The 27,344-nt window shown below is 36.8% G+C and overlaps 1 protein-coding gene across 3 annotated transcripts in view; it reads right to left on the bottom strand.

The window, feature by feature from the left end:
• Positions 1 to 27,344, bottom strand: part of LOC117342336 (unconventional myosin-XVI-like) — a 171,248-nt gene that overhangs the window by 42,661 nt on the left and 101,243 nt on the right. For all 3 annotated transcript variants that reach the window (XM_033904472.1, XM_033904474.1, XM_033904475.1), the window contains exons 30-34: positions 17,944 to 18,152; positions 17,538 to 17,618; positions 15,093 to 16,479; positions 14,013 to 14,105; positions 13,270 to 13,470 (exon numbers count right to left, since the gene is read on the bottom strand). In XM_033904472.1, coding sequence (XP_033760363.1) covers positions 13,270 to 13,470; positions 14,013 to 14,105; positions 15,093 to 16,479; positions 17,538 to 17,618; positions 17,944 to 18,152 — 1,971 coding nt within the window. The remainder of the gene's footprint in view (positions 1 to 13,269; positions 13,471 to 14,012; positions 14,106 to 15,092; positions 16,480 to 17,537; positions 17,619 to 17,943; positions 18,153 to 27,344) is intronic.

Genomic DNA, 27,344 nt, shown 5'->3' with positions numbered 1-27,344 from the left:
GGGTGACCTACTTTGTAGATCTTTGAGTGATTAGAACAAGGGTGACCTACATTGTAGGTCTTCGAGTGATTAGAAAAGGGTGACCTACATTGTAGATATTTGAGTGATTTGAACAAGGGTGACCTACATTGTAGATCTTCCAAGTGATTTGAACAAGGGTGACCTACATTGTAGATCTTCCTAGTGATTTGAACAAGGATGACCTACATTGTAGATATTTGAGTGATTAGAACAAGGATGACCTACATTGTAGATATTTGAGTGATTAGAACAAGGATGAACTACATTGTAGATATTTGAGTGTTGTGCTAACATTTTCAGTTAAAAGACTGTTTATTCATATTCATCTTTGAAATGTTTGCAGCAGCTGTGAGGGTCTTCACCTTGCATTTCGTGTTTTGCCTTGGATACACAAACTATTTATAATGTATAATTGGGAAAAGTAAAAAAGCTGGTATATTGAGACCCAGACATCTTCACATTACATGTTTTACTTGTTAGACCTACAGACATGCTTCCTCTCAGTGAGATGTTGCCAAAATCAACCAATTTTCCTTGCTTTAATGTATCTATACATGAAACAGTTCAAATAATTTGAGATGTCAATAAATATATTTTTGGCACAGAAACCTGTTCTGTTTTAAATTAGAAATAACTGCATTACTGGTGAAAAGGTCTGCAGAAATAATATTAAAAATTTAAATCATCATAGTAAAGAAATCAATATTTTGTACTTGACAACTAAAATAACTTAAAAGAGAGGAAAAGAAGATGTCCAGTCTGAAGCTAAGCTACACAGTGTAGAATATCATCCCTTGTAGGAAGGAGTATTGAAAAACACCCTACAGATGTTGGGACTCTATAGCTATATAGGTACCTCTCATACTCCAAGTATAATCCTACTAGTCGCAGCTTGTAAGATGACCTATTATATCCAAAGTTCTACAGCATTATAAGCTACTTTGGCCATTTTCTCTGGGATTTTTTAAAAGAATTTCTATGTAAACAACCATGCAATATAAATATATCTGTCTGAAACAATTTGATGTGGAAATAACACACATTAATGTCGACTATCATGAACAGAACATGATGACATTTGATAGAGGAGGGGGAGGAGAAAGAGGGGGGGGGGGGGGGGGGGAGGTGGATAACACAAATCTAAAACAAATTACAGTCACTACTATACATTCCCCTGTCAAATAATAATTTAACATGTATACACCCAGTCTTGTTCTTTGAAATTTCTGACAATTTACAGTTTTCATAAAACAGCCGTAGCACTTTGGAATGCCAAAAGAAAGGATTTTGACAGACTGCCAAATAATTTGTGAATTCTTCCTGTGAAGTAAACAATTTCTCCCTATACACTTGATACACCACTCTATACCTTGTTTGTGCATTGCATGACATGTAATTCCACAGGTAAACAGATACCCTGATGATCGTCCATCAATATCATACCTGGGTACATCATCGATCGTCTTAACTTGGTAGGAACATGAACAATATACACATTGCCCTAGAGAGCCATTTTAATGCTCCATACCCTGTACCTGCATCATCCCTGAAGTTTTTGCAAAAAGTCGGCAAGTACAGTAAATTCTAATACTAGCAGACCCCCAACTAGTTTGAAAAAGACATATCTGATCACAATTATAGATCCCATCTAAGTCTGTCGTGAATAAGACAGATAATCTAAGACATCAAAATTATGAGTTCCTCTTGTGTCTGTAATGTTCCTACCATAGAGATAGAGGCCAGTCTATGTATGATATACCCGATTTAATATAGAACCCTCACCTCAAATACAGCATAATATATGCTAAAATGATGTAAATGGTAATGAATTTAAATTTCAGTTAAACAGAAAGAACTTTGAAAATTTATTTTCACTCGTATCAAATAAATCCAATATATTTAAATGATATCGGTTGTAAACAATATTGATATGAATCTGACATCTGTAGTAGCTATAGGGTAGCCATGTTAGAAGGGAGAACATTTCTACAGACGAGATTCTGTATTATAACACAATGGACTACTGTAATACATATATACAAAATCATTTGCTACTTAGAAACTTGATCTAGCTGTTATAGTGGCTGCTGTGAGGCAGCCATGTTACAGAGGAATTCTACCAAAGGTGTACCTACACTCAAAATCAGGAAGTCCCGCAGCAGACGTAAAAAAAAAACTCTTAAAGGAACAAAACATCATCATTTAAAGTTAAGTAACTGGAAAACTTACCAAGTTTTGAATATAAGTCGTCCAAAAATTAATCCAAATGGATAAAATATCAGTGATTATTTCCCAAATGAGTTTGTTGCGTGGCTGTTGATGAACGGGTGTGAAGTCATATGGTACAAACACTGCTGATTAGTCAGTCAGACTCTCTGTTGCTGCTTATCCTGCTCTCATGGCAGTGAAAGTAGAACCTGACCAAGACTTCTCGCCCCTGGGGCCCCACAAGGGGAACACTCATGCTTAAGTCCAACCTGTTTGTCTTACACTCTTAATATACACCACTGCACATACATCACATTTAAAGGAAACAGAAGTGAAATTTTAAGGATAGTTTTATTTGGGGTTCTGTTTAAATTAATGTGTTATCAATATTGAAATTATCTCGTTTTTTAAAAATTATTTCTTTGATTTTTTTTTTTAAAGATTAAAATTAAATGTTTGTTAATTTCCATACATATTCAAAAACCATCAATTCATCTTTAATTCTTTAACAGTAGACAAACAATATATATATGACTGGATATCACAGATACTTTTCAATTTTTTTTTTATATATAAAACATCTTTTTTATACTGGTTGAGTCTGAAATGGCTACAACAGTACCTCTATATACTTTAAAGGTTTATAATTAGCTATAAACTTAATTAATACTAATCAATCTTGATGGCAAGCCTGCATTGAAGAGTGTGAGGGCCAGGGGGTTTATTGAGAAAGAAAACACGGGTGCCCTCTGCAGTGAAAACCCATGTGGGGTCAGACAGGTGATCCCTGCATATCATTGGGTGTTACCAGTGAGTCACATGACCACCCATCTCAGTAACTTATACTCCCCCTCCCCTATAATTCATGTCATTACAACAACTGCAATACTCACATTTTAAATGCTGGTACGAAATGTCAAATTTACATCATTTTGTGTCTAACACTGAATTGCTTCATAGAAAATATTTCAAAATGTATTGTATACTTCACCTCAATGAAATAATATTGTTTATAATAGATAAATACATTTAAACATACTCTACAGGTATATACACAAAATCCCCACAGAATTTTCTAGAAGACTAATTGATATATCACATAACAGTTTTCCCACTGGGTGCCCCCTAATGATGAGGTTCCAGAGGGGAGTAATTGAGAGTATCTAATTATATCCATGAATGATTGGTATCCCCCAGCGATGGAGGCAGTATAGCCCACTAGAGACTGTGTGTGGAGTGCTGGAATCTCAGGCAACAGACTGAGTCTGCCAGGTGGAGCAAAGTCTTAAAGCAAAATGATAATCAGTCAGATCTAATCAATAGAGCCCTGGCAGGCATACCACATGAATTATTCAAATTGATATAAAAATAAATCATTTGAAGAAAAAGGCCTAAAAAAAACACACATAAAATTAAAATTTGTAACAAACATGTTAACGAATTATGTCTTTACTACAGTTGACCTTGACATTGATGACCTGCCCATAGTTAAAATTAGAAAGGTCAAAGGTTGGTACTCCCATCCCCTCCCTAATAATCAGCCCAGTCAGGACTACTTTGAATTCTCCCTCCCACTCAGTCCACAAATTATAGGCAAGATCTTCGCTCCCCACATAAAACAATCACAGACAACATCTATGTGTAACAGCCCATCAACAAATATCATTGTTGTTATTTACCTCACTTTGGTCTCCACATACCTTTATGTATCTGGCACTTAAGTAACATATACTTCCTGTGGATAATTGTGTAGGTAGATATCTCCTGTACAAAGAAAACTTGCTACTCAGGATTCCATATCTGGTATAAAGGTACTTCTGATGCCGTGTTATTTAAACAAAGCTAACTTAATAATCATATCCACCAACGATTGGGCCAATAATGTTTTATAGTGTTATCACATTGAAATGTCATATCAGGACATGATAGCAGGACACCCTCAACTCTTCATATTATACTGACAATGAGCAAACCAGTCCTTACCACAAACTTTTAGAAAGAAGATACTAAATAAGATCTCAATTTTTTTCCCCTTTTTCAAGATATCATTTCTAATTAATATATACAAATATTTCAGTATTCTATTTGCTGGATTGAAATAAATCAAAGCAACATTATAAGGTTTGATAGAGATATCCACACGATAGTTATTTCAACCTGAACTCATTTCAAAGAAATAGTCTGAATTACGTGGAATGAACTGCCCCAGAGCAATAACTCTATATATGTTCAGATCAAATATGTTGGAATTACATTCACAAACGAATGCATGTTTGCATAATCTGACCAATATCCAGAATAAAGGTTGGAAACTGGAGATGATTGTCAAGTTAATATTGTTGTGTCTATAGATGGATAGACAGGTATAAAATACCTGTATTCCACCCCCCCCCCCCCCCCCCCCCCCCCCCGGACATTGTTCCTCCTCCCTGAACAGCCCCATTCCACTACCCCTCAATCAAACTCTGTATAGCAAGAGTATAAATCTACAGATAAACCAATGAGAATGGACCATGGATTTTCATGATAAAAGTGTTGACCACATTTACATACAAAATCAGTACATTATCGGTATAAGATTCTATATTTGGGAAACAACGAACTAACTCCAATTATACTTATCACACAAGATTCTATATTAGGGAAGTTACTAATTAACTCCAATTACTTATTACAATTGCACACCTACAGTGCTCACATTAATCAAATCAACTTCCATTTAACAGTTTCGTCTTGAATTTTAAATGTTAAAAATATTTTTAATATAGTATAAGTCCTGCCTTGACTGTTTCAACATCCTGTCTAATATGAAACACAACAGTAATACTATATTAATGGAAAACTACTGAACAATATCAGTTTAATATGATGACCTGTCTAATCTGACCAAGGGTGTCCTATAATACAGGTTTTTGTATCACTAACTATGACTCTCCAAATTCAGATAAGATCACAGATCAGAGAAGAATCTTAATCGCGGAAGTTAAGATCACAGATCAGAGAAGAATCTTAATCGCGGAAGTTTATAGGAATCATTTCATGTCTTTATCCTTCTTATTCATCTGACAGATCTTAATTCTTTGACAACAAATTTTTTAATCTGTTTTTCTACGACTACAAACTGTACTTGGAAAAGATTTTTCATCTTATCCAGAATTAAGCCTCCGTTTTTATATACATGTATCTGGGGGAAAAAAAAAGAAAAGACAACCTGGTCTAGATTTATCTTCAACAAATTATCATGCCATTGGAAATACATCTGAATCATCTGGTTAGTAGAAACATACAGTAATTTCAAGACTCAGCTATCTGAAACAAATTATGATGTTATCTTCAATACCTACATGTATATATATTCTGTAAGACAGAGAAAAATGCACAAGTTTTTGAGCATGTGCAAGATAACAAGGTCTCTGTAGAAATGTGAGTGCATTGGTAAAGGTATCTTATCAGGATGTAGGGTAGGCATGCACATGTGTCAGTGGGATACCCAAAGAGACTTGAGGAACCCAATATCTCTGTAAGGTCGGAGTAACATCCTGGCAATATAGCAGTCCTATTGCACTATCCAGTGTCCGTCTGGTCAGGAATAACTAGTTCTCAGTCAGTAGAGTAGGTAAAGAGGTCGGGCTGTATGGTTCACTCCCTACTCAAAATAGTTTGTGTTTTCTTGGGAAGTAGAGACCATGGACCATCTTGGGCTGTCGTGGCTGTGACCAGGGGCAAGACATTTTACCCACAATTGCTCTGGAAAGCATTCACTAGCTAGGCTTTCTATAAGGTGAGGTAGACACCAACTGCTACATGGAAACCCAACAAACAAACAAACTTCCACTAATTCCAGGAAAAGAAAGCCTTTTATTTCAGCTATATTCCTTCCCCTCCCCACAGAAGATTGCACGATTACAAAGTTTGGCCAATGAGATATCCAAATGTGATAATCTAACATAATCTTGTGTACTGAGTAACCATGCCATTGTCCTGATTTAATCTCAGTGTCTAAACGTTCATCTTAAATTGTACATATTTTGTAAAGATACCAAACACTTTCCTTATACTTCCTTGAACCTGCCAATACAAAAACCTGATACAGTACATGAAGTTTTTTTCCACTTTTTTCTTTCAAGGAAATTTAACATGACAATTCATTAACTCCCATGATAAAAGTTTCCATATTTAAATATAAGAAAGAAAAAATCTCTCTCCTTTTAATTAAGTTATCTTCAATGCTAGCCCTGAAGAATTACCTTGATATTCAGATATCAAATTGCAATTCTAACTTCCTGAAAACAGAGATATCACATCGCCACCATTTATACACCTGTCATAGATAGGGAATTCACGTGGCCATGAGGAGGAGATACGAGATGTTCAAAAACATTCCTTCTAGCTGTCACTCTAATCAATATCATGTCAAGGATGACATGCAGGTCGAAAATGTTACCATGGAAACAAATCCTGCACCTTGATATACTGTACCTGTATATATTTTTTTTATTGATCTATAAATTTGTATATAACTTTGGTAATAAGCATTAATCAATGTAAAAATGTTTGATTAAATTCCCTGAGAAAAAATCCTTAATACAGTATACCTATAGTATAGTTTTACAGTCCTCAGATTTCAGGTTTGACTGTGGTACAAAGACAGATGCGCTGGCCAGTCGGATACCCCCTGCTACTGTACTACTGCATGATTACCTCCCCTTATAATAGTCTACATTGATTGGCTGTAGATTGACATCTCCCAAGCTGACAGATTCACTACTGCATATACATTTCTGTATACATATGGTACATGTTTATGATAAATATTTATCTCTGACAAGACCCTTGGGTATCAACTCTACAGCATCATAGTAAACATTAACATGTAAACAAGGCTGTCAGAATGACTGAACATTACGCAACAGTCACACAGCCAAGGCAGGAAGTACTACAAGTGTGACCTTGAGGTTGACCTCAGAAGCTGTCATGGTCAATAACTCATCATAAGATTGCTTAGACAAATGCCCCAAGGCATGATTAAGTCCAAGTTATGGAAATTATCTTATTACTACATGGCTTAGTACCCACAACTTATTCCAAGTCTGCCTTAGCATTGCTTAGTGGTGTTACCCTTAGCCAAAGAACTCGCACATTTCACCTAAATAACTTGAACGTTTCACAAAAATAACTTTCACATTTGCCCAAAATAACTTTCACGTTTAGCCAAAATGACTTTCATGTTTAACAAAATTAACTCTTCGAGCTCACATTTCAGCAAAATAACTTCACTGATACAAAATAACTCACATTTTTATGGCCGAGTTGGCCATAGTGTATAAAAGTAGAGAGTATAATGTCACCTTACTAGCTCAGACTAGGGGGGAACCTCCTGTAAGTCTAGTGGTAGGATGTTTGCCTTGGGAGCTAAAGGTTGCTATTTTTCATTACTCCTTCCTATTACAATAATGATAGATTATATAAGTAATACTGTGACCTCGGGATACTGATGAACCTCATCCATCCACATCACAAATCATCATCACTAGTCAAAGTGTTAATCTGAAATCTGTGTCTCTGGATGGAGGCAGGAATGTGGTAGATATGTAAGATAGACCCCCTGAGAGATAGTGGGAGGGGGGGGGGGGGGGGGGGGGGGGGGGGGGGGACTTGTTATCAAGATAGTAAGGGGAAGATAAGCCCCTCCTTCATCACTCTGATGATTTATAAACTTTGGCTCATCTTATGTGTATCCAAATCAGCTCATTAAAAGATGTGAGGCTAGGAATCAGAGCTTACTATTGGTGTAACACATACAGGCCAAGGATAGCCATTTAAAATTGATTCTTTATCCTGAAACAAGTTTCTTCTTGTCATAACAATTTAAAGTTTACTATTGTACTCCGGCTAGGTTTTGCCATAGGTTACTTTTTTTTTAATTACATGTAAATGGTTAATTTTTGTCAGTAAAATATGTTGAATATTTAATTATTTGATATAGTCTGTTTATAATTGGTTTGTTTACACTTTTTTCTCTGTGATTTTACTTTTTATATTGCAACAGGATTTAGCAAGGATCTCCAATTTTCATCATCATCCTCATCATCATCATCCTCATCATCATCATCATCATCATCATCATCATCATCAATTTTTTTTTCATGAAAATTTGAATCATGATTGATCAAAGTTAAATTGCCATAATTCTGGCAAAATTAAACTGCCCATAACCAAATCAGAACTTAGCCCTTATACTAAACCAAAGTAGAGAAAGATCCAATCAAAACCTGTAAGTTATTCCTCATATTAAAGTTAGACTTAAAACCTGTAATTAATTCCTCATACTAAATCAGAGTAGTGTTAACATACAGTCTATCACTAACACATCTCTGGTCAGGATAACTCTAAGGAATGACTAAAACACTGTACAAAAGTAAGGAAAATTTAACGGGGTCAAATCAGAAAAAGAAAGTAAAAAAAGTTTGGAATAAAACCCCATTAGTGAAGGAGACAGGTATTTTTATTAGTTGCGAAGTCTGAGAGTTCCCTGAACCAGCTAGCCTCCTCCAATTCTTTGTAATTTTAATCTACCCTTTCAATCCCACGGCTACTTTCTCCAATAATCGGTGTCCCCATTAGACAGGTGTTACAGATCAAGCTGTAAAATGTACTACTGAAAAAATGTGAAGTATTTTACATATGTATCAGTATCTGTGTAGGTAAATTTGGTGTGATGAATATTTGAGTTTAAGTTCTTACTGAATCTAATGATCTTTATAAAACACACAGTTCTCTTTGCCATTTGTATTGTAAAGGATGCAAAACAACAGTTAATGATTTGGACAGTTCTCTTTGATAAATTTACCTTAAATGAGCCCAGAGGCTAATGTCCTTAGAAACGGGGTCAAGGAACTCTCAAATTAACATGTACAAGTAATGGTATAATGGAATTTTTATTCAATCATGAAATTCTCCAAGATGTACAAGAACTCTTGTGGCATAACATGGGGTCAAGTCCAGAACTAGATGTGCTGGTAGGGTCAATGTCCAGCTTTTCCTATAGAGTTATCACAAGTTAAACAAACAGAAAATGAGGAGAAATCCCAGGTTGTTCATATCTAATAGTGCTTATAACACAAATCGAAGATTGTATTTTAGATCTAATGATGAAGAGGAGGAGGAGGAGAGGGAGGGAGGGGGAAGAGGAGTAAAAAGAGGAGGGGAGGGAGGAAGAAGAACAGGAAAAAGAGGAGGGGAAGAAGGTGAGGGGAGGGGCTGAAGGAGGGGAGGGGAAGAGGAGGAAAAAGAGGACTGGGAAAAAGGTGAAGGGGAGGGAGGAGGTATGGGGAAGGGAGGAGTGGGGAAGGGAGGAGGAGGAGGAGAAGAACATGAAAAAGTAGAAAAAAGAGTTAAAGAGGATCGAAGTATACATGGATGATGACTAAACCATACACAAATTTTCATCCTCCATTTTTACTACAACCGGAAATGAAGCAGAAAACAAAATCATGTTATAGGTTGCCATGCTGCTGCACCTAATCGAACCAATCCTGTTTTTTGGATAACATAACGCTATACAGACATTTTAGTCACTCCTTCAAGTGCTCCTGATTATCTATCTTTTGGTTTCGTCATCATTACAAGCTGATATTTCCACATGCCTTGCCTTAACCCAAGCCCAACACAGGTGGAAACTAATTTTAGTTACAGCAAAATACACTCCAGTTTTCACTTGTTGTAAAAAGCCTCACACAGCAGCTAAATTTAGCAGACAAGTAATTTTTATCTTCATCTTCTGTCTAACATTACAAACTGAGTCACTGCAGATGAAGGAAGGGAGCAGCTATTATCTGGTACAGGAACAAGTTGGGAGCATTCATTATCTGGGTGTTGAACCCCAGAAGAACCAGGAAGGAAATCCTTTAAGCTGTTAAGTGTCCACTAATCTTATCGTTAAACATTTTCAAGAAATATTGTCAATCAGTAGAGCATTACAGTATCGCTATTGTACTTACTGATAGAGTATCTGAATTTATGTTTCACTATCATGATGATAACCATTGGTGTCTATCCTATACATTACCAAGCCTAGCCGTTAGCTGAAACACACCTGCCCGACAGTGTGATGTAGTGTACAATATCTCTCTTAATAAACACCTACAGGATTCCAAACCAGACACTGGTATGTGTTCATCCTCGAGAAGTTATTACAGAAAATCATCTTGATTTAATTATCTTCTAATTCTATCTAATTCCTGTTTTTAGAAATCTTAAATGATAACATATTATTATTGTGAATCTCTTTGATTTTCATCTAGCTACACTTTGTATTCCAGTACTTTATCCTATCAGATAATTATATAGAGACAATTTTATTGTACTCTGGTCATAGTCAGTGATAAAACCTATGATGACGAGGCAATTGAGAGTGAACCACTCTACATTCCTTATATAGGTTTGTATTGTTTGAATATCCCAAACAATAAGCAATTTATAGTCTCTTCAACATCCAGCTGCAAAATTCAGTGAATAAAAGAAATATAGGGATTATAGTTCTGTACATGGTTGGGTCCTTGAAGTTTTATAAGTATATATATGTAACACCACCATCTCAAACTGTAATCACAGAAAAACATTGGCAAAAAATGTGATCAACTATAATATAACATATGAAATGTGTCATACTAATTACTTACACATGGGCAACAAAGGGACATAACTCTGTTAGATGTATATTGTGCTAAAAATGTGAATTTACTACATTAATACAGGACTTTAAAAAAAGTCTTTGTCAAGGCATGCCAGGAAGTAAAATGAAATCATAAAGTTTTTCCTGAAATTTTAAACAAAGGGCTGCTGAAAACAAAAACAGCCAAGCCCCCGTTTCATCAATATTCCCCAACTTAAAAATTTCCATAAAGGGAAAGCATTAGAGAATTGAAGGAACAAATCTTAGTTATGGAACCTTCCTTAAATGCTTTCCGATGGAATAAGTTAAGGAATTTCCCTGAGTTAAAGGGACCTTGATGAAACAGGGCCAGGAATAGGTCAGTAGTACTGAAAAGAGTACAGTCAAATAAACATTCCCTCCAGGGGCCGCCTCTTCTCCCAGCTGGTCAATCAGCCTCTCTAGACCACATGGCCCCTTCTCCTATCAAAACTCCCACTGCAGTCAGTGAGTCGTACCAGACATAATGGGATGTATGAGGCACAGGAGTTATGAGCTCGTAAATCTGGACAGACTACATGATGACAGACAATGGGTCAACAGTATTAGACATGTTCTCTGTGTTTACACCAACGGTACATCTTTATAGGGCCAGGATGGGGGAGTTATTGAAAATATTTAAACTTTTCAATGAAAACTAAGACTTGGTTGCCAAATATGATCAATAACTATACTCTTTTACTCCTACAATATGAAGAGATATTTTTTTCTTCAAAAACTATGTCCATCGATTTGCACTCTTTCTATAGGTATGGGTATTTCGAGGTTTCTTCTAATAAGAAGATCATAATTTTGAACTCTAAAATCCACAGATCACTAAATATAATTGAGAGATGATGTCAAAAGAGTTATCTCTCTTGAGAATACATTGGAAGTATCACAATAATGTTGGAGTTATCTCCCCTCATGAGAATACATTGGAAGTATCACAATAATGTTGGAGTTATCTCCCCTCTTGAGAATACATTGGTAGTATCACAAGAATGTTGGAGTTATCTCCCCTCAGTCACACAATGTTGAACTCTCCTCAAAATTTGAACAAAAGAATTTTATCATTTCATCATATCCAATAATGCTCAGAATTATTAACTTAAACATAACTAATCCCTACGTCTGTTCCTCTACAAAGAACATGCTTCTTCAATAACTTCTTGTTACTATAATGAACACATATTTCAAAGCTTTTGAGTGATAGCATGTTTTACAGTATAATTTCATTTGCTTCATTGTTAAGTAAACAAAATAACAAAATTTCTTTGATATCATAAAGGTACTTTTTTATTGGCTGTTCATGATCATATTCTTTACCATATAGAGCTAATAATGGAACACCTTAGTTCATATCTTCAAATACTGGCATGAATGAATTGTACCTGTCCTGGTCTGAATACAATTAATCTGACAGCATTTCTATAATGAATACCACCAAACAATGTTTAAACTGACCAATTTATGATGTTCAACTGGGTGTCAGGTTAGACAGGTTACAACGACTAATATCTGTTGCTCCGCTCCAAAGGACTGATTTCTGTTCAACAGTATCAGTATTACTCTAAATTCATGTTATATTAGTTAGTGATGAAAAAGTGAAAAATATCAATGTTACCTAGAGTTAAACATTAATGGCAGATCTAGTTAAACATTAATTGTACCAGTGTTACAAGCATTAATGATACCTAAAATTACAAGCAGGAATGTTAATGGTATCTACAGTCCCAAGTTACAAGCATTAATATATATATACTACCAAGAGTTACCAGCATGTATGATGCCTTGGCCAGATACAAGCATTTAAAGTACCTAGACCAGATACAAGCATTTAAAGTACCTAGACCAGATACAAGCATTTAAAGTATCTAGACCAGATACTAGCATTAATGGTACCAAGACTACAATATAACAGATTAAAGATCATATATTATTTGTCAGCAATGACAATTGAGCTATATACTGACTCCTATTGCTCAAGTCAATGGTCCATTTTGTAGTACGAGAGGGTGAAAGATGTCTAAAGGCCAACTGTTCATCAGAATCCTTGAAAGCACTATTGATGGCATACTTATTGGCATAACCTTGATAAAATCCCATGGCAGATAAACATGTACTTCACAATGCATACAAGAAGACAAAAGCTGAAAATAACTTAGGACATGCATGCAAATCAAGGAAAATGCATGTGATATTGTGATATTAATGTTTTTGGGTGCACCTTGGACACTTTTATGCAGGTGCACAGTGGACCTATATTGTAGCCATATCAGGTGTCTTGGCTAACACCAGAAGTGACCTTCACATCAACGTGGGGCATTCTCAACAAAAAAGATTACCTATGCCAGAGTCAGGTTTTCGCTCTGGGTCAGGACTTGAATCTTTTTTGTATCTCTGTTGACCCCCTGTCTGGTAGAGCTCCATGTTGGGGGAAACCCCTGGGGGTGGGGGAGGAGGGGGCAGGAAGTCCTCATCCATGGGCGGTGGTGGAGGAGGGGGCAGATCATCATCATCCATTTGTGGGTGTGGCACGTTCTGACCTGTAGGCACATCTTTATCAATAGAGGACACCGCTTGTGCGAAATACATCAGAACAAAGACCAGAAAAATATGGCATTTAATATTTCAGAACTTGTTCATGCATGTAATGAAACAAATTTTAAGTCTCAATCAAACTTAATCTTTCTGTCCAAGTAAATGACACTATAAGTCTATCAAGTTGAACTATTTCTTTGAGAAAGAATCCTTAGTTTTTGCATGTCCAATTCATAATGATAGCTTGTTATTACAAATTTCACTTAGCAAATTAAATGATGACACATGCTTGTAGAACAAGACCATGAAAGAAAAGACCATAATTTTCAAGCTTATAATTTTAAGCATTCTCGATTATAAGCAAGAAACAAATCTCTAGTAAGAAATAAATTTGTTAGTAAAAACATTGTTAATGAAGTAAATATAACAAAGAGTTATCTACCTTACTCAAGCTCTCCTGTTATTTGTTAAGTTTAGTAGAAACAGAGACTCCTGTATAAACTGAACACCACACTATATAAGATATAAATAGCTGATGTAGTCTTACCTTTCTCCCACGGCTTGGCACCTGTTGATTTCAATTTTGGTAAAAAGGCTGCAGCAGGATCAGATTCTTTTTCTGGTGTAGGTTTTGATTTTTCTGAAAAGGATTTATGTCAGTAAAACCGTTAACTTTAATTATTTTGAAAAACTGTAAAATAAAGTCATACCAACTTATATTACGCTTGTTAGCCTGGATGAAAGCTTGAGGGTTTTTATTGCAGAAGGAAATTGGAGTGCCAAGATAAAACCTGTACGTGAAGTCAGGTAGGTAACCCCCATGCTTCAATACATCTGATTGGAAGATCGAACCCTGGTTCAAAGTGTATCTGTTTGGAAGATCGAACCCTGGTTCAAAGTGTAATCTGACTATCTTATTGTTACAGTTTTATGAGTTATAAGAGTTGATCTTTTAATCATTTAGGTTCTGATTGTACTGGATAAGAGATCTGACTTAAAACGGTGTATGGTTTTACCTTGAACAATTTCACATAGCTTTGCTTGATTTTGCCTTGGGCAAGGTTGGAGGTTCAGACCTAGGATTTGACCTAAAGGTTTCCCAAGGACTTGAAGCAAACTGCTTAACTGCATATTTGCTTGAAGAAAGTTTAAATCTTTGTTCCCACAGAGCTTGAACAAAAACTTACTTGGAGGTTTGAATGATCAAAGTTTGACCTAGATTACTCAAGGACTACTGACCAAACTGACTTGGAGGTTTGGGAGGGCTGGGTTTGACAATAAGTTCTTCAAAGATTAGAAGTTTAACTTACCTGCATATTTGGGTGCATGAAGAACATTTGAAGATTGGTTACCCCCAATCTTGAGCCTAAACTTACCTAGAGGTTTGAATGCTCCAAGTTTAACCTAAAAATCCTCAAAGACTAGAAGCCAAACTTACCTGGAGGTTTGGGGGGGCTGGGTTTAATCCTAGGTTCTTCAAGGGCTACAGGCCAAACTTACCTGGAGGTTTGGGTGGTTTGGGTTTGACCCTAGGTTCCTCAAGGGCTACAGGCCAAACTTACCTGGAGGTTTGGGTGGGCTGGGTTTGACCCTAGGTTCCTCAAGGGCTACAGGCCTGCACACTTACCTGGAGGTTTGGGTGGGCTGGGTTTGACCCTAGGTTCCTCTACGACTGGCTGTGGTTCAGGTTGCTGAGGACTGTTCTGTTGTTGAACTGTCCGTAGTGTAACTTTACTGAGCTCCTCTACCAGGTTCTTGCCCTGTAACTGCTGCTGTTTCTGTTGGTTCGGTCTGACAGCCTGACCAGGAAGGGGCATGGTATGCTGGGGCTGCTTTCTATTGCCTTGGTCATGTGATTCATCTGCTTTGGGTTGTTTTTTCCCAATTTCAAATGAAGAAATCTGAGGTCTTCCGGGAATCTTTGATATTGGTGGTGGTGGAGGAGGGGGTGGGTTTGCCACTTTGGGAACTGAAGGTGGAATTACAGGTGGGGGAACTTTGTGTGGTGTGGTGTGTGGAGAGGAATCTGATATCATTTCTGGAGGAGGAGGGGGTAACGGTGGGGAAGGGGGTCGATTATTTTCCAGAGTAGCCGCCACAAACCGTGCTGCCACTGGTAACGGAGGAGGGGGCGCAGGGAAACTGGGCGGGCCATGTCCAGGCCTTTGACTTTCAGACTTTGGCACACTGTCCATGTGTGTAGCACCAGGGTCCGGGGTTGTGACCCTTGGGTCTGTTTGCTGGCGTGACATTATGGGAGAAGCCACTTTTTCATTCTTTCTTGTTAGTGAAGATTGTCTCTGTAACTTTGGACTATGAGGGGCTGACCCGGGGCCAACCTTTGGCAGTGGTGGAGGAGATGCCGTTCGGTGTGATGGTGAATATGAAGGCTGTTGCATAGCTGGCAGTTGTCCATGGTGTTGACCTTGAGGTGTGTATTGACCTTGACCTTGTCCATAGTGCCCTTGGTGACCTGGTGAAGCAGGAGCACCATACTGGCTGCCGTTACTGGCAGGAAGTCCTTGACCAAAGTAACCTTGACTTTGGTGACCTGGTGATGCAGGAGTCGCAGGATGACCTTGACCTTGGCTGTAGTAGTTTGGACTCTGGTGACCTGGTGAGGCTGGAGCACCATACTGCCCACTACTTGGAGCTTTGTGTTTATCGACCTGTGTATATGGATGAGGTCCGATTGGCTCATATGTCGGATCACCAGGTGGCGACACATCCGGAACATCATAGTACTTCCCATCACTTGATCTACGATGCGTTTTCGGTGAACCGGGTAGATTTACTATGTAAGAGAACGGCTTGTTTGGGTTCTGATTGTTTGGACTACGAGGGCTGACCAAGGGACTGGCCGCCATTTTCTTCTGTAGCCGTGGTGACATCTGTAGGGGTGGGATGTTAATCGGTGGATGTGGGGGCTGTGCCTGATGCTGTGGACTATGATGGCTGTCCTCCATGTACAGGGCTGTGTCATCGTAGATTCCACTGGAAGACGAGGAAGTCTGCTGAAGCACAATAAAGCAAATGATCAAATTATCACCGACAAAGTATTTTACTTTTCATTTACATAAAACCTGTTTGTTTGATCTGTACATACTTTTTGTAGGAAGAAAGTAAACTATGATTCATTTTTTTTTTTTTTTACAAGTGCCTGTTCAGTGGCCCCACGCCGGGATTGCAATATACCAGAAGTTGCACCATGATCATGCAAGCTTTAAGATATGATAAAGGTAGGCATTTTACTGAAATCATCTGAAGAGTTCCTTCAAACATAATATGTGCTCTTACCATGTTCAAAAACTAATACATGTCTTAATATTGTTTTACAAATCAAATCTGAATAAAATAAGGCATTATTGCAGGCAATACCAAAATCCTTGCACCAAGAACTAATCATAATGCAAATCTATCTATAGTAACAGTGACCTCAATTTTGACCCAATGTGGTGAAATGCATACTAGTACAAGAGATGAGAGTTTCTAGCCAATAAGGTAATTAATGAAGTCTGTAAAGTGAAGACATCAAAACTTCATTTGTAGTAAGTGACATCAATTTTGACTCCAGGTGGTTGAAATGCAAGCACACAGAAGATCTGATGGGTGTTAGTAAGTGTATGAATGTCAGTATAATCAAATAATTAACAAGCATTCCGAGTAATGCTAAAACAATTCATTGTCCCCTACCGATGGTGACGTTGACCCATTAACCCTGAAACTCAAACTTGTCAAAGATATCTTGGTCCTTTGTATTTGTGTGAAGTTTGATCAAGCTGCTAGAGTGCTGACAAACTTTGGTGTTACATACATATGTACAAGACAGCAGAGAACTAAAGCCAGGATGTTGTTTTATGGTTACCTTATAAGTTTGTATAGGATTCGATGCCTACATCCCCTCATAACTCTTCAACAGCGGATAATTACCTTTAACTTTGCTCTGCATCATAATCTGATTTACCAAAGTTCTGGAGTGAAGTGACACATTACATTTTTTCCCTTTAACTGTTTGTCATGAGGAATGCTACTAGCGTATCCACTGTTGGTACCAATGGTGTTCCGTACTCACCCTGCTACCGGTGCTGAGGCGGGTACTAGGACTCCGTCTGGGTGGAGCTGGGGCATTACGTCTCTGACTTCCATACTCTCCCTACAATATCACATTAAAATCAACCATCAGTTTAGTTAGTATCCTCTTGAAATGGTTCTGTTATGTAAAGGGAAGTAACTCCTACTGTCTTAGAAGAATCTAAAACCTATAACAGTCACAGTACTAAATCTATCATACAAGAGTAATGAAAACACCCTGCCTTTTTTGCTTTAACTATTTTTGGTAAAAAAAAGAAAGAAAAAAAGTAATGTTGCTTAAGGCAACAAGCACATCTGCTACAGGTGATTGTAAATTAATATTCAGGCTTGTAGCTGTATACTGCTGATGTAAACCCCCTTTGGTCATAGAAGAGACTCCAGTTTACCTGATTAGCGGGTATTGTGTCATAGATCTGTGACTGTGAGTACAGATCCCTGGGGCAGGGGGGTGGGTTCCCTGAGTCACAGATGAAATCTCCGTGAGGTGGGGGAGGCAGGCCCCGATACTGTACATGGCCATTCATATCGTCCTCGTCGTCAGCTGCGGCTTGTTCAGGCCTTGGAAATGTGAAGTCGTAGTCATTGAGATCTTTGTCTGTAACAGCAATTAAAAGGACATTATTATTTAACCTAGAGCAACAAGAGGTTGAATAGACCTGTATCACTGACATGCTACTGATGCAACATTAAAGTTTCTTTATTTCATTAATGTTGCATACCGCTTCATTTCATTATAATAGTAAGCTAAAAGAATGCATTTCAAAAGTTTGTACCCTTTCATACCAGCATGTTCCAGGACCAAATTTCTGTTCTCTGGTCCTTTGGGATTCGTCATAAACAAGTTATGCTGTATATACCTGCTTTGATTTTTAACAATTTTGTCAAGAATACAATTGTTTCATAAAAGGACAATTTCTGTTTTTGGTAAAAAGATAAATGTCATTGTGAAATGTTCTATTATTTTCCCAGTAGAATTGGTGGTGCAGGCTTCTGTGCAAAGCAAATAGGAAAAAAAATATCTGCCAGTTTAATCTTTACAAATGTAACTTTAAACTTCTATCAACAAAACCGTTTCAGCTAATATGGCAAAATTTACTCATTACCAAGTAAAAAAGTCACATGCTTCCACTGGCAAACACTTTACTGGAACTGCAAACTACATGCAAGTGTTGAAGCTTAATTAAGTTGGAACCATCACCCCCAAATTTGAAATCAACTGTTCCTTCCATTGATTAAGACTGTTTCATTATCTAAATAAGGGTTGAAAGGATATTTAATTTGATAATGAATGGAAGAATTCCACAAAATTAAGTTTGAACACTAAATAAGATATATCACTTTAACTGTACATCCATTAAAAACGGTCCCCAGTGATCATGATTGCTCAGCAATGCCTGTAGGTATCGCCATAGCAACTGATGAAACCTCTTTGTAGTGTTCCATTAAAACGTCCATTCTTTGCAGTGTCACAGAAAATTTGGTTCAACCAGTTACTAATGAAGGCTTGAAAACATACATTTGTGGAGAAGTTTGCACATTCATACACACAAGAGTCTCACTTCAGAAATTGGCCAGTAGTTCATCATGTGACTAATCTGATAATTGTCATTATAATAAATCAAAACCAACTGGAGGCCCAATGGGTCTAAATCACTCATTTAATTTATGTGGATCCTAATAACATAATAAACAATACACTATATACAAATTTTACCCAAGAGTACCCTAAAAGTTAAATATTACTGTTATTAATGGAAAGAAGTTGAAGGGAAAAGTTGATACATTGAAGACAGACAGCCAATGGACGTTTCATCACTGCACTGTAAGCTCATTTGCCCTTTGGAAAGGTGAGCTAAACTGAGGGAAACTTTCAATTTTTATATCTTTTCTTCATCATTAAATGGTTGAAATATTAAGGTGGTGATATATTATGAAGCAGGGAATGCTATAGATTTTTTTTTATTTGGAATTTATCATATTCCATAAAATATGCATTCATGTTAGAAATATTCTCTTTTTTGCTGAAAAAGATTAATGTTTCTGTTTGAGAAAAATAAGATTTCCACATATTTATGTCTCTAAAAGTGATGATGTTGACAGAAAAGTACCTCAATCTCACTTACTCTCCTTTGTTGCCATGAAACACATGGTCATATCTACTACATAACAGGCACTTGTGTGATAAAAATGAAAGTGTTCCATTTCAAGATTATTGCAGATACATGTAGAAGAACATATCTCTATTGCATCATCATTGTCTATCATAGCAGAGGATCTAGTGAATAACTTTCACAAATATTTAACCAGAGTAAAATACTGACCTGAACTGTATATGTGAGCATGTTACAAACAATTACCTAAATCAATGTTGATTACTGTAGAATTATATTTCCATAACATTTGCACATAACCATACCAAACTGTTTACACGGATGTTGGATCTCCCACCTCCCGTTTGTAAAGAGAGTTCAATTCCTAGAGATATATTTATATAGATAAAGCTTGAGACACAGACTAAAACATTGATATGTCAATAACAACCTTGTTACATGTTTTAAAGATGTACCATTCATTTTAGACAAGAAAAAAATAATTTGAATTAATGTTTACATATGATAATGTAAGTTCAGACATTCCAACTCTACAACATCTGATTGGAATTGCATATTTAAGTAATTATCTTATCAAACTTGTTAAACTTTTTGAAACACTATAGGGTCTGCAGATTATAATTTCACTGAAACATTACAGCCCTAGGAGGAATTACACATTATCCCCCCCCCCCCCCCCCCCCCCCCATTTGCCCCTTAACCAGCATTGGAGACGACAAGGTTACACTGATGAGTACTCCCCAGAGAACAAACATCCCGAGGTTACACATACTTGGCACATCAGTTTATGTACTTCTGACACCCCTGTCTTATTCACATAAATACCTGCTCCTATCTTTGTCTTCATCATATCTAACAAGTGGGTGGGATCTAAATCTGTACAGCTTATTATTAATGATGTCGGACAAAGTCTCACCACATCCTTTCTCTTTCCCTCTGAGGGTGAAGAGGATGTTTTAACTAGTTACAGCTGAGGGTATAAAGAGGATGTTTTAACTAGTTACATCTGAGGGTGAAGAGGATATTTTAACAAGTTATAGCTGAGGGTGAAGAGGATGTTTTAACTAGTTACAGCTGAGGGTATAAAGAGGATGTTTTAACTAGTTACATCTGAGGGTGAAGAGGATATTTTAACAAGTTATAGCTGAGGGTGTAGAGGATGTTTTAACTAGTTACAGCTGAGGGTGTAGAGGATGTTTTAACTAGTTACATCTGAGGGTGTAGAGGATGTTTTAACTAGTTACATCTGAGGGTGTAGAGGATGTTTTAACTAGTTACATCTGAGGGTGTAGAGGATGTTTTAACTAGTTACAGCTGAGGGTGAACCTTGGGATGTTTTAACTAGTTACATCTGAGGGTGAACCTTGGGATGCTTTAACTAGTTACATCTGAGGGTGAAGAGGATATTTTAACAAGTTATAGCTGACGGTGAAGAGGATGCTTTAACTAGTTACAGCTCAGGGTGTAGAGGATGTTTTAACTAGTTACAGCTGAGGGTGAAGATGATGTTTTAACTAGTTACAGCTGAGGGTGAACCTGGGGATGTTTTAACTAGTTATAGCTGAGGTTGAAAAGGAAACAAAAACTACCGGGGGTAATTACAGCTGAGGGTGAAGAGGATGTTTTAACTAGTTACAGCTGAGGGTGAAGAGGATATTCTAACTAGTTACATCTGAGGGTGAAGAGGATATTTTAACAAGTTATAGCTGAGAGTAAAGAGGATGTTTTAACTAGTTACAGATGAGGTTGAAAAGGAAACAAAAACTAAATACAGCTGAGGGTGAAGAGGATGTTTTAACTAGCTACATCTGAGGGTGTAGAAGATGTTTTAACTAGTTACAGCTGAGGGTGAACCTGGGGATGTTTTAACTAGTTATAGCTGAGGCTGAAGAGAATGTTTTAACTAGTTATAGCTGAGGCTGAAGAGAATGTTTTAACTAGTTACAGCTGAGGGTGTAGAGGACGTTTTAACTAGTTACAGCTGAGGGTGAAGATGATGTTTTAACTAGTTACATCTGAGGGTGTAGAGTATGTTTTAACTAGCTACATCTGAGGGTGAAGAGGATGTTTTAACTAGTTACAGATGAGGGTGAAGAGGATTTTTTAACTAGTTACAGCTGAGGGTGAACCTTGGGATGCTTTAACTAGTTACATCTGAGGGTGTAGAGTATGTTTTAACTAGTTACAGCTGAGGGTGAAGAGGATGTTTTAACTAGTAACAGCTGAGGGTGAACCTTGGGATGCTTTAACTAGTAATGCTGAGGGTGTAGAAGATGTTTTAACTAGTTACAGCTGAGGGTGAAGAGGATGTTCTAACTAGTTACAGCTGAGGTTGAAGAGGATGCTTCTAACTAGTTACAGCTGAGGGTGAACCTGGGATATTCTAACTAAGTTACAGCTGAGGGTGAAGAGGATGTTTTAACTAGTTACAGGTGACGGTGAAAAGGATGTTTTAACTAGTTACAGCTGACGGTGAACCTGGGAATGCTTTAACTAGGTACAGCTGAGGCTGAAGGGGATGTTTTAGATCCTACTTCTAGCAGAAAGCAGAAGAAGATGAAGCACTAAAAACTGTGGAGAAATGGCCTAGATGTGACAATTGCAGTTCTGACAGACTGACAAGCTTATTATAATAAAATGATTTATTCAATCAAGAAATATCAGTCATTTAGATGAAATGCAATTTTTTGAATTAGATATGGTCATGTTTGCATTATAGGAATGAAAATGTCGAATTTTCACTATTATAAGGAAAATTTCAAAAAAAATATTTATATCATGAACCTAACACAGCCGAGCAGACTGAATTGGTGTTGAAATTCTGGGTCAATACACCCAGCATCACTCCACTTGATTGGGTCCGAGGTGACAATTGAGTGTCACCACTAAAAGCTGGGTCCTCCTATGGATACAACCTGATGTCCTATGGTTTCAGTCAGTAATTACAGGTCCAATCTGACAGAGAATGACCAACTTCTTCCCTATTAAGGCTTTCAGCAAAACTGTTTACCTCAGTAAGTGCAAAAGTGTCGGGACATTTTGAGACATTTTCTGGACATTACATAAAAAGATTATCTGCCATCACTGCCTATCCGGAGTTCCGAAAGGATAATTCTACTTCATTTCACTCTTATGTATTTAGAACAATCCTTCAAGATGATGTTGATCTCTAAACAAAATATCAGTACATATCGCCCCCTTCTTGACAACATTACAGCCAGTAGTTCTGTCCTTGCTATAAAAACATACAGAAAATCGACCTTGACCTGGAGAAGTCATTGACTCATTCCACAAGGCTAATACACAAAACCTGATAGAGAAATTAACACAGGTTTATCTGGGGTCAAAGGTTAAGTAAAGGATTTCTTCACCAGATGTAGCTACAAGTTTACTTGGTTATGTAGAATTATAAATACATCTTGTATTTAAATCTGCCCATCGGCTGGAGTTTCCTTGAGTACAGAACACACGGTTTAGTAAAGCTACATCCAGTCAGAGTTTTTATGAGGAAAAGTAACAAATTACACGTCAGATCTTTGAATGTCTCTACAGTAAATATTCTCAAAAATAGATAAACAAATTTACTCCAGTCCCTGTTTTATTTTGAAATATGTCTGAAATTATCTCTTAATTCGTTTAGTTACTTAAAGATTTCAAACAAGTCTGAACATATTTTTACTTTTAAAACTGAGGATCATATTCTACCCGACATCAATTTCCTGCATAACTAATCTTAAAGTTTTGTACTTTTGTCTACAAGAAAAATCTTCCAGTTGATTTTATTTTAGCAGTTACCTAGAGTTTTTGAACTCAAATTTGATTCCGTTCATAACTCTTAAATTAACATTAACTGAAATTGTTGGTGACTTAATTTTTGACCTTGAACTTGTATACCTAAAATCTATGTATTGTCCTCTGCAATATTTCCCAAAACTTAAGAACACACAATGTTCATCACTACAAACCTTGCATGTTATATTCAAAATCATACCATAATATATCTTAATCTAACTATTAATGGAATTTTTTTTAAAATCTTAATTGAATTCTAAAATTCTTACCATAATATATCTTAATTTAACTATTAATGGAATATTTTGAAATCTTACTTGAATTTTAAAATTCTTATCACTATTAAAGCATATCTACACCATGAATGTCGGCAATAAAAGAATTCTGTGAAGAAGAATTCTGTTAGGTAAGTACCATAAGGTATTCAGTATGGTATGGGTAAGGAGATGGACAGCACATTTAGCATTAATTGGAACCTGCAGAGAGGATAGACCATTGCCTACAGATGGTGTTACTCTACCAAACATCTGGGTAGACTTTTACCACAGCTGTATAAATATTGGTTTGTATAACATGAAAGATAGATTTAATTGCTATGATCATTAAGAAGAGTTTTGTTGGTGACAGAGAAAGCTGAACATCTGGAAGGAGTTTTCCTGTAGTTTCCAAACCAAATTAACAAAACAGCAGTAAATCATTTAATCAAGAAAAAAATACTTGCTGTTAAATTCATTATTCTTCAGAATATTTTTAGGAAATAAGATATCTTTTATCGAAACAATTGAAAACAGAATATGAATTGTTGGATAAATATTTTTGGAACTCCTCTACAATTAAATGTCAATTACATCTTTTCACAGCAAAGAGTGAAATTACTATGGTGTTCACTGTTGAATGACCAATATTTCCCTGGACAAAACTTCCCCCTTGATACATTAACACTGAATAAACATGCAAACTTCACATGATAAATTTGTGTTATCTGTACTTTTACAATGTTTTTGATCATTGACTGTTATCTCACCATGAATTCCAATGAGCCTTTGGCTACCAAACTTCATTGAAGAAGGCTGTAAAATTTACTGATAACTATAGTTTAACTCCCCAATCAATTTCAGACAGGGTTCAGTTTCTAAGTCAATATACTAAATACCTATGAGACAACACCACAACTGTTTCCTAACATCTGACCTAAGACTGGCCCTTGTCTTATCAACACCATCAGCTGTTCATACACAATGGCTTCCATAATGAGATTTAGAGCAACAGTTTCCAAACTTCTGATCTGGTTGGACAGACATGCAGCCTCAAGAAGTCATGCATGCAAGCTCATGAAATATACAATACCAATGTTTTGAACACAAAGCTTATAAATTCATTCTTTCTATAGAAATATATGATTTTTTTCACCATTTTTATTGCTCCTATAGTGACATGCCAGGAAATTTCAAAACTTGTTATATAATTATATCCTGTATTTAAACTTCAACATGATATATCAATCCATCAATTCAACAACTTGCCAAAACCTTTGACCAAACCTTTGACCAAACAAGCATACTTGGTATTGCTAAAGCAGTACATGTCCACTGCCAGCCCCCACTAAAAATAGCAAGAGTGACCTTGACCTTGACCCAAAAACTCAGAAATTTGATCATGTTTGAGATATTATTATCATTGTGTGAAACTTGATAAAAAATACTTAGGGAATGAATTAAGCCAACAGAGGGCTGACAAACTGGTGTTACATACACACAACACATACATACAAGGTACAAGACGGACAGAAAGGAAAGTCTTTAGTCCCTCGGTTTCACCAGTAGGAAAAAAAAAAAAAACAAGGGGAACCTACATATGAAATTTGAGAAAGATCCCTTAAATACTTTCTCAGAAATAGTGATAACAAACTTCAATTGTCAAAATCCAAGATGGCTGCCTGTCGGCCATGTTGTTTTCAGATTGGTCTCAAAACGCAATATGCATAACAAGGCACCAAGGGAAACCTACATATGAAATTTCAGAAAGTTCCATTCAGTACATTCTCAGAAATAGCGATAACAAACGTCAATTGTCAAAATCCAAGATGGCTGCCTGTCGGCCATGTTGTTTTCAGATTGGTCTCAAAACGCAATATGCATAACAAGGCACCAAGGGAAACCTACATATGAAATTTCAGAAAGTTCCATTCAGTACATTCTCAGAAATAGCGATAACAAACGTCAATTGTCAAAATCCAAGATGGCTGCCTGTCGGCCATGTTGTTTTCAGATTGGTCTCAAAACGCAATATGCATAACAAGGCACCAAGGGAAACCTACATATGAAATTTCAGAAAGTTCCATTCAGTACATTCTCAGAAATAGCGATAACAAACGTCAATTGTCAAAATCCAAGATGGCTGCCTGTCGGCCATGTTGTTTTCAGATTGGTCTCAAAACGCAATATGCATAACAAGGCACCAAGGGAAACCTACATATGAAATTTCAGAAAGTTCCATTCAGTACATTCTCAGAAATAGCGATAACAAACGTCAATTGTCAAAATCCAAGATGGCTGCCTGTCGGCCATGTTGTTTTCGGATTGGTCTCAAAACGCAATATGCATAACTAGGCACCAAGGGGAACCTACATATGAAATTTGAGAAAGATCCCTTCAGTACATTCTCAGAAATAGCGATAACAAACTTCAATTGTCAAAATCCAAGATGGCTGCCTGTCAGCCATGTTGTTATCCGATTGGTCTCAAAACGCAATATGCATAACTAGGCACCAAGGGGAACCTTCATATGAAATTTGAGAAAGATCCCTTCAGTACTTTCTCAGAAATAGCGATAACAAACTTCAATTGTCAAAATCCAAGATGGCTGCCTGTCGGCCATGTTGTTATCCGATTGGTCTCAAAACGTAATATGCATAACTAGGCACCAAGGGGAACCTTCATATGAAATTTGAGAAAGATCCCTTCAGTACTTTCTCAGAAATAGCGATAACAAGAATTGTTTACGGACGGAGGGACGGACGGACGGACGACGGACCACGGACGCAGGGCGATTTGAATAGCCCACCATCTGATGATGGTGGGCTAAAAAAACTGAAGGACTGGATTCTCATATCGGATCAAAGGGTTGTTTCTGTATATCATACACATACTGTAAAACATGAAACATTTGTTGTGTTTAAACTTTCATTGTTTCATGGTTGCTACGGAAAGAACCATGAATATAAATACAATGTATACTGTTGTATGTATTATTGTATTACTGTTACATGGGTTAACCATGGAAGTTTGTACCCACGAAATAATCTGAAATCTAAAAATAATGAAAGAAAGTACACACAAACAATTCATGTGATACAGTAGCCAAGATGACTTAATTAATGAAATCCTTCAGTTTATCCAGCTAAGATAGGAGAAATCTCCAAAAGAACATTTTGAGTATATCCAGAAACCATGCTGTGATATAATAATTAAAGAAACAAAATGGAATCATACAGCACTGTCATAAACGTATTAGATTAACAGAGGATATATACTGCAACTGTTTTTTTCCTCTTCTCAAAATCTGTTTACCAGCTGTTCATACCATTACTGGTACATGTACTTCAGAAGAAACAACTGCAGGAAAGCTTCAAAGTAATGAATTCCCAGTCACATGATTTATCATTCAAATTAGGATGTACATAAGCAATTGCATACTCTTAAATGATATATAGCCAGGACTTCCTAATTTCATTGGCAATAACCTTGACCTTCACAAACAATTAAACAGTATTTATCTACTAGTGTCACAAGTCAGGTTTACATAGCCATTTGTAAAAGGAGGTCGGGGTGTCACAATGTCCATGTCAAGGTTTACTAAGCCCTTTGTAATAGGAGGTCGGGGTG

This window comes from Pecten maximus, chromosome 14 (genome assembly GCF_902652985.1).
Source record: "Pecten maximus chromosome 14, xPecMax1.1, whole genome shotgun sequence".
Taxonomy (NCBI): domain Eukaryota; kingdom Metazoa; phylum Mollusca; class Bivalvia; order Pectinida; family Pectinidae; genus Pecten; species Pecten maximus.
The sequence above is the reverse complement of the archived record's forward strand: the minus strand, read 5'-3'. Positions and strand labels throughout refer to the sequence as shown.